The 8848-nt window shown below is 47.8% G+C and overlaps 2 protein-coding genes across 3 annotated transcripts; both read right to left on the reverse strand.

Moving 5' to 3' along the window:
- Positions 1–2156: 2156 nt before the first annotated feature.
- LOC119364331 (protein disulfide isomerase-like 1-2) lies at positions 2157–5764 on the reverse strand. Of its 2 annotated transcripts, none has more exons than XM_037629792.1 (11): positions 5025–5764; positions 4918–4948; positions 4475–4765; positions 4177–4365; positions 3948–4073; positions 3586–3723; positions 3383–3499; positions 3187–3304; positions 2950–3062; positions 2587–2839; positions 2157–2486 (listed from the first exon to the last, which is right to left on the reverse strand). In XM_037629792.1, the coding sequence occupies exons 1-10, from the start codon at positions 5210–5212 to the stop codon at positions 2594–2596; spliced, it is 1557 nt and encodes a 518-aa protein (XP_037485689.1). In that variant the 5' UTR covers positions 5213–5764; the 3' UTR covers positions 2157–2486; positions 2587–2593. The 2 variants fall into 2 exon arrangements, with proteins under 2 accessions (XP_037485689.1, XP_037485688.1); XM_037629791.1 differs by having other exon boundaries at positions 2158–2486; positions 2578–2839; positions 5025–5763.
- A 48-nt stretch (positions 5765–5812) lies between these two features.
- Positions 5813–7980, reverse strand: LOC119364330 (pentatricopeptide repeat-containing protein At2g13600). The gene has a single exon (XM_037629790.1). The coding sequence runs from the start codon at positions 7896–7898 to the stop codon at positions 5847–5849; it is 2052 nt and encodes a 683-aa protein (XP_037485687.1). The 5' UTR covers positions 7899–7980; the 3' UTR covers positions 5813–5846.
- Positions 7981–8848: the final 868 nt, after the last annotated feature.

Raw genomic sequence — 8848 nt, forward strand, 5'->3', positions numbered from 1 at the left:
ACACATGTATCAAGTTTCCAGTTAATACAATTCTAGCATGAATAATAAACATTTATAATGAATAAGGAAATATAAAATAACAACTTTATTATTGCCTCTAGGGCATATTTCCTTCAATTTTTTTGTCTAAAAGTAATGGCCTGCGTCATCATTGACTTTGACAACCACACTATCTCCAATAATAAAATTTTGGATCCACTCGTGCCATTTATTGGAGAATCATCTCATTCTCAGGGTTGTTGAAGGAACGACCATTTGTCCTTATCATAGGCCTTTTTAAGTCAATTTTACAAACTACTCCACTCATGTTTTCCCGGCGCCTCTCGTGAACGGTTTCATGTAGGATTACTACTCCATCAAGTATATTTCTTGTCATCCTTCCACCCCTACTCTTTGTCCTCGCGGTCGACCCCTTGCAGCAGCTCCTCGACATTGCCACAAGTCACAACCTGCTGCAGAAAATTCGAGGGTGTGGATCTACTGTTTGTACCTCCCTGTATGCCGACGATGCAGCGATCTTCATATCCCCTTCATGGGAGATGTGGCAAACCTTACGGCCATCCTTAGTGCCTTTGGAGGGGTCACCGGTCTGTCCACCAACTTTCAAAAGAGCTCTGTTGTCTCAATTCGCTATGGCAACCTAAACCTTGACGACATACTCCACAGTCTGGCTGCCTTGCGAACTTCTTTCCCATTGAAGTACCTGGGTCTCCCATTATCCATCTGGCAGCTGAAAAGGGTGGACTTCCAACACCTTGAGGACAAGGTGGCTACGAAGCTTCCTCCATGGCAAGGGAGAAACATCACCACAATATGCTGGGCGGCCTTGGTCAAATCGGTCCTCGCTTCACAAGTCGTCTACCACATCACATCCCTGAACGTTCCCACCGGCGTGCTACAGAATGTCAATATAATTGAGCGTGCTTTCCTGTGGTCAGCTCAGAGTCAAACTTTAGGTGCAAAATGCAAGGTCAACTGGGAGACTGTTTGCCGCCCTACGCATCTCGGCGGGCTTGGAGTGCTACAGTTGGGGAAATTTGCAAGAGCTCTAAGGTTGAGATGGCCGTGGGTGGAGTGGAAGGACCCAACTAAACTATGGGTGGGCTTAGGAAACCCATGCTCGGAGGTGGATATGGACCTCTTCTATGCCTCCACCATCATTACTGTGGGAAATGGAGGGAAGACGCCCTTCTGGGAGGCACCATGGTTGAGAGGGGGAAAACCTAAGGATATCGCCCCCCCTCATCTTCATGGCCTCCAAGCGAAGGAACTGGGTGGTGAGGGATGCACTGCGAGGCAATGCTTGGGTGCGCAAGATCGATCCTTCCATCAACCTAATGATCAACCACATTGTGGAGTTTGTGGGCCTTTGGGTCCGCTTGGAGCAATTCCAGCTTTCACCGGACATTGATGACGACATATCCTGGAAATTTGAGGCGAACAGTGAGTATTCAGCAGCCTCTGCATATCGGATACAGTTCTTGGGCTCCACGACGATGACCATGAACAAGACTATTTGGAAGGTTTGGACACCTCCCAAGGTCAAGTTCTTCTCTTGGCTAGCGATTCAAAACAGGATATGGACGGCAGATAGATTAGAGAAGCGAGGTTGGGAGAATTGAGGCCTATGCACCCTCTGCAGAAGGGAAAACGAGACGTCCGCGCACCTCTCTTTCGGTGCAGGTTCACCTTGCGCGTATGAAGATTGGTAAAGGAGTGGCTTGGCCTAGCGGCTCTTGAGATCCATCAATGGCAGGCGGAGCGCAGCATCAAACATTGGTGGACAAACATGTCAAAGCCCAATACGGCGAACCAAAAGGCCATGGCTTCTCTTACTATGCTTGTCGGTTGGGCCATCTGGAACGAGAGAAACGCTAGAGTTTTTAGGAAGAAATCAACGCCCCCCTTCTACATTCTAAAACTAATCCAAGATGAAGCAAAAGTTTGAGTCACGACAGGAACTAGGCACCTGAGCATTATCATGCCGCGTTATTTTCCTTTTGTTGACGGACGGGCTATGTTGTGGAGCCACTGTTATGTACTCTAAAACTCTCCTCCTTTATTAATGAATGAGGCAAGTCTTTTGCCTCTGTTTCAAAAAAAGAGTACATTTCTTTCTTTCATGAAAGTCGTTTGAGATGGCATGGTCACAATATGGTGGCCGTGGCTAAGGTTCGGGGTGGGCACAATTCATAAGCGACCACCATTTTGCAGAGAAATAAAGCGATATTGTGTCTACTTTGTTGAATTCCTCAATTTGAAAATACATTCATGAATAAGGCACCTGGTTGCACAAAATAGGAGATGGAAATAAAAGGGGGCTACATGAAGCTTATTCATTTCAAAGGTGTTTAGGCATCACAAATCCACAGTGCAACGACTGGTAAGAATTTGTATCTGTATGGTCTGTCACTAAGCCAAGACTGATCTGAACAAACATCCTGCACTCATGTCTGTATACCATGCAGTGTGATATCCTCAGCTTCCTGCGTGATAGATGAACTTGTAAGCGTAGGATTTCACCAAGCAAGGGCACCAGAACAAAACACGGAGTTAGGGGAGCAAAAGGACACATACGATGCATACATCTTGACTAAAGTTCATCTTTAACGGACTCCGATGGAGTCGGTGATGTTACCTCCTCTTCTACAGCATCCATCTGGGTTACTTCTACTGCAGCAGCTTTGGCCCCCCTGTTCTTCTTGATAAAACTGATGATCTCATCGGCTGTCCTTGGACCGTCATACATCAAGAGATCCCCTCCACTAGAAGAATAGAAGTACAGCGCTGGGTATCCCTCGACCGCAAAGTCTGTCGGGACATCGTTCGCAGTACCATCCTGCAAAACCAGAGGTCTCAGACGTTTATAATGCCTAAGAAGATGCTCTACCACAGAAGTGCGGAATCAGTTGCAATTTCTTTGGAATAATCAACTGAAAAGTGGACTACCATCTTCGCTATGACTACATCTTCATCGTCTTGCAACGAGATAGCAACTTCCTCCAGAATCGGGGCCAACTTCCGGCAATGACCGCACCAAGGTGCATAGAACTCGAGTAGAACTACAAGAAGTGCCATGCGGTGAATTCATTAGACAAGCTTCACCACAGGATAAATAACTAAAAGCTGAATGCAACCACTGGTATAATTCAGCTCAGCCAGTGAGTTGAGGTGACATGAACGAACCATTTTTGCCAGAGTTAAAAACAATTTCATCAATATTGTCAGCCACGACAACTTTAACAGGTTGATCATTCACCTTAGGAATTGGCTCTGACTTAACATAAGGTGTTAAGTTGCCATACTGTATGAAAAAGTAGATGATTAGGAAATGATTTGACAAAAGAGTACTATGAAACTGCATAGTAGACTAGGCCTCAACTATATACTGCTTCATCCAGGGTATGAGCTGGTCAGGCTCCATGGTTGGATTGAGATATTTTCCAGTAGATGCTAGCACGAGGAGGAGGGGAACATGACTTTCTTTGAGCCCGAAATACTGAAAAGTTTCGCATGGATGCTAATCAGTGGATTAGTTCTAGGAATTCTTAACAAAAATGACGAGAAGCTAGTAAGAGTAACGACCTCGAAGGCACGGTCTGCGGTTGAAACATCACCAATCAGAAAACTGATGTTATTACCGCTGAGCTGCCTGGCTGCTTCATGCATCTGGCTCTTGAAGGTCTCAACTCTGTCGTCACTGAAGCGCAAGAAAAGCATTGCCTGTCCAATCATGTATCAAAGTTATTTCATGTTTTATGAAACAACTGAAAAGAGTGAATGCGCTCATGCAATCTCAAATGTTGGTCCTATGTTGATATAATGATGTAGGTAAAGAATTGAGCTAAAGTTACTAAATGTTCAACTCTTCCATCCCATACAAGTGAAGCCGAGACTGCAAGTACTGAAGAACAAACAAGATCTGAGGGCAATTGCTGTTTACTCACTTTGGCACTAGGCGTGCTGTAGTATCTTTCAATAAACTTATGGTTGGTCGGGTCTGCATCGAAGGTAACTACAGTAGGGAAACCAGACACCTCAATAAACTTCTTGATTGCATCATCATCAAAATCCTGAAAATTATAGATGGCTGGTGTTTTAGTGTACAAGCAGAAGCACACCCACGAGAATGAAGTGACCAGCAATGAAAAGGTGCACATTAAGAAAGATATTTACTTGTGAATCGACAAACAGCTCATCGAATGGCTTAAAGAGTCGAAGAAGGGGGCCCTTGACGGTCAGATCACCACGTGGCAGAATGCTCGCATCCGATGTGTGAAAGAAATCATAGTCTGTTCGCATCTTGTTTGCCACGGCCATAAAATTCTCATACTCAATACCAGCAAACTCAGGAAATACACCCACCTGCAAGACAATTTTCAGACAAGAACAACACACCCATTGATCTCCATTCTTCAAGAGATTAAGGAAAGAGAGGTCAACTGCACAAATGCGGCAGGATGTAGGAACTTACAAGGACCACCCCCCCTTTGTCACCGATGGAGCGTGAGGCATCCACTGCAGACCTGATCTCGAGAGATGCTGGGCCGACCTGCCTCGTGAGGTACTCCACGATACCCTCCGCGTCCCTCGGGCCACCATAGGCGCTCAAGTCGCTCCCTCCTTTCCTGATGATCTTGATGGCCGGATACCCATGTATCTTGTACTTGTCCTTGAGCTCCTTGTTGCTCTCGTCGTACGCATCCACCTTCGCGAGCACCACTGGAGGGTCGCGCTTCCTCAGCATGGAGGCTGCCTTCTCGTACTGCATGCATCATATCACACGTACACATATAAATGGCATCGACAAACGTACGTCTCAGTGTCTCAGTGTTGCATCTTTCATTTATTTATTTTTGAAAGAGAGTGTTGCATCTTTCATGGTAAGACAGACTACTTGTTAAGGAAATGACTAACCTCTGGAGCGAGCTCCTTGCAGTGGCCACACCTGCGATGGTCATCAGTTAGACACTGTTTTGGGACTTGGGGTGAGTCAGAGCATAGCTGCTTAAGGAGTAACATACCATGGCGCGTAGAACTCGACGACTATGAACTCGTGCTTGGCCACCACCTCTGAGAAGTTGCCTGCGTCAAGTGTCAGGACCGCCTCTCCAAGCACAGCTGTGGCATCCACCTCGGCCGCGATGGGGCCGGAGCAGAGCAGAAGGACCACGACGAGGGTGGCAAAAGGGAGTGCCAGGGGAACGTCCATTGCTTAAGCTGTAACTAAGTCACCTCTCAGGATTTCCGTCAGAGGATGACATGCCTACCAGGTTAATATAGGTGAAGATGAGAAGGGTGTTCCTCTTCCAAAAAGAAAAGATGAGAAGGGGTGTTGCACTTGCAGGGATCTCGAGGAAGTCAATTGGGGCTTGTTTGCTAGCTTCTCTTCGACTCATGCTCCTGAACTTTGCTTACAAATGACAATACTGAGTCTCTTTACTTCCATTTTTCTACTTTCAGTTAGTAAACAACTACATAGCTGATAGCAGATGGCTAGTTTTTCTCAGTTATTTTATAACTGGAAGTCAGCTGTAAAATCTGCACACTGCATGCATAGTTGTGTCTGCAAGTAGCATTTCACCTTTACACACCGAGTCCAAAATAAATAATCCATCATGGCATAGCCACTGTCAAGTTGTCAGCACGCAGCACTTTGTAAGAGTTTCAGTCTTCAGATCCACAACTCAGATCAGAAAAGTCCTTCATGCTTTCACCCCAAGCAAAACTGCTGCACTAGCAACAGAATGGATCACTTAGAATCATTTTGCCATTTTTCTTTTCATCACCAGGTTCTGCATCATCCATGATCTTCCAACCTGCAAAGTGTATCAAGCCTTCTAGTTCTAGCCACAGGCTTCAGAGCTGTAATTCATCAGGCCATCAGCATTTTCAGCATCTACATTCACCCTACTCATCTGCATCTGAATGATTCTCAAGGTATCATGTATCTCATTCCTGCAGGGATGTCCGTTATCTCGTGCGAGAAACACACTCACTTGCCTGCCTATCTCAATCCAACTACAGCCAGGCTGCTTAATGACACCTCTGCTCTTCATGGATCTCCTCACTCTATATACATCTGCCCATTTCCCCAACTCAGCGTACATATTCGAGAGAAGAACGTAGGGTCCAGAGTTCTCAGGATCAAGCTCAAACAACTTCCCAGCTGCCAGTTCTCCCATCTCAATATTCTTATGTAGCCTACAAGAACCTAGCAGAGAAGCCCAGAGCACGCTGTCAGGTTCCATTGGCATCTCCTTTATGAGCTCCTCAACTTCTTTTAGATGACCGGCACGACCAAGCAAATCAATCATACATGTGTAGTGATCTTGAGATGGAGTTATCCCATGATCCTCAGTCATGGACCGAAAGTATCTCCGGCCCTCCTCCACTAATCCAGAATGGCCACAGGCTGACAGAACACCAATCATGGTGACAGAATCTGGGCTCTCTTTGCTGCACAGCATTCTCTCAAAAAGATGCAGTGCTTCTTTTGCACGGCCGTTCTGTGCATGACCGACAATCATGGCATTCCACGACACAGTATCTCTGGCTGCCATCCTCTCGAACACCTTCACACCATCATCAATTGATCCTGTCTTCAGGTACATGTCTACAAGGGAATTCCCAACAAACACATCAGACTCTGGTCCAAAGTCGAAGCGAAAACCTTCCTTGAGGACATGCACATGAGCTTGCTGACCAAGCTGAAGATCAGCAACATTGCCACATGCATTGAGAACATTTCCGTATGTGTAATGTGTTGGCCAAACTGACTCTCTTTTCAGCCTGACAAAGAGCCTAAGTGCCTCCTCCTCCTCGCCGTTCTGTGCATATGCTGCAATGAGCACATTCCAAGCAATGACATTCTTCTCGACCATCTGCGAGAACACCACCTGAGCATCTTCCACATTAGCAGACCTTGCGTACCCAGTGATGAGTGATGTTTCAGAGACAACACTCCTGGAAGCCATGCGGTCAAACACACACCTCGCCTCCCATGTCCTCCCACATTTGGCGTACATGTCCACCAGAGCGTTGCTCAACACCATGTCCTCCCTAAACCTATCGGATTTCACCACGCATGCATGAACCTGCCGTCCTTCGCTATCCGCAGCAAGGCCCGCACACGCACTCATGACACTTGCAAGTGTCACCTCATCAGGCACAAGACCGGCATTCATCATCCTGACAAACAGTACCAGTGCCTCACCCACAGGGCCGTTCTGCTCATAGCAAGTGATCAAGCTGTTCCAGGAAACGACATTCCGCTCCGGCATTGCCTCGAACACCCTCTGTGCCTCCTCCGGCCCCTCGCACTTGGCATACATGTCCAAGAGCGCACTACCAATATACACGTCCTTGGCATGCGGCGACTTGGAAACAAGGGCATGCACCTGCACCCCGGCCCTCGGATCCTTCTCCACGGCACAGGCGCTCAGGGCGCTCGCAAAGGAGTAGGCATTGAGCACGAAGTCGTCGGCTTGCATGGCGGCGAAAAACAGGAGGGCGTCGGCGCCGCGGCTGTGCTGCGCGAGCGCGGCGATGACCGCGTTGTAGGAGCACTGGTCCGGGTCGGGGATGGCGTCGAAGAGAGCACGGACGTCGGCGGGGTTGCCAAGGCGCGCGTGCGCGGAGAGGAGGGCGTTGTAGGAGAAGGTGTTGGGCCGGGGGATATCGTCGAACACCCTGCGCGCGTCGGGGAGGCGGCCGAGCCGCGCGTAGGCGGAGACGAGGGTGTTGAGGAGGAAAGTCTCGTCCGCGAAGGGCGACTTGAGGGCGCGCGCGTGCGCTGCGCGGGCGGCGGGCAGGCTTGGCGCGGAGCGGAGGAGGTCGGCGAGCGGCGCGGAGGCTCGGAGGTGGGAGACGAAGTGGTGGTGGTGGTGTCGCGCCATGCCAACAGGCGCGCCCCAGGTGCCTCCGTGTGAAAATTCAATGGTGGCAGAAGGCGGCGGTGTCCTCGTCGTTGCCAGCAGAACGAACTGAGGAACAAGGGCAATACTGAATGCGCGCCACAACACCAGGATTGTTCGGAGAGGCAAATACTCTTCCTTTTTTGCTGAGTCTAGGCAAATACTATTCCTGATTGCCATGTTTTGAAGTGGATTTTAATATATATTTTTGTTCACTCCCTGCAAAAGAATACACAAAATTCCTGCCAAATGTTCTTGTCTCTCTCTCTTTTTTGACAACTAAATTTTCCTCTTTATTCACATGTGATAACACTTACCTCTTTTAGTATCGGAGAAAGTAAAGCATTTGCAGCAACACCTAACCACTCATTCCAAAAGCTGATTCTAGCAGCACTGCGCTAATTCATGTCCAACACCATTTGCCTCTCGTTTTTTGCATGGGCAGCAAGCAGGGGTTTTTTGCAGTCCTTGGCGACAACGGGTATAAAGAAAAGGCTCTCGTTTTTTGCGTACCAAGCCAGAACCGATGGATCTTGCAATCTGCAAAAGGATTTTTGATATCTTTGGTGAGGCGTCGGGCTTGCGCATAAACATAAGGAAGTCCGTTGCACTCCCGATACGGTGCTCGGAACAATGCATCCCTATGGTGAGTGAGGAGCTTGGCTGTCCAGCGGGATCATTCCCGGTGCGTTACCTTGGACTGTCGTTGTCCATAAGAAAGCAATCAGCGACACAATTGCAGTATCTGCTGGATCAGATGGCGAACCAGCTGCCAAAGTGGAAGGCTTCCCTCATGCCTAAAAGTGGTAGGCTTACATTGGTGCAATCTGTTCTATGTGCGATGCCCATACTGAAGGAAATATGCCCTAGAGGCAATAATAAAGTTATTATTTATTTCCTTATATCATGATAAATGTTTATTATTCATGCTA

The sequence above is a fragment of the Triticum dicoccoides genome, chromosome 2B (assembly GCF_002162155.2).
Source record: "Triticum dicoccoides isolate Atlit2015 ecotype Zavitan chromosome 2B, WEW_v2.0, whole genome shotgun sequence".
Taxonomy (NCBI): Eukaryota; Viridiplantae; Streptophyta; class Magnoliopsida; order Poales; family Poaceae; genus Triticum; species Triticum dicoccoides.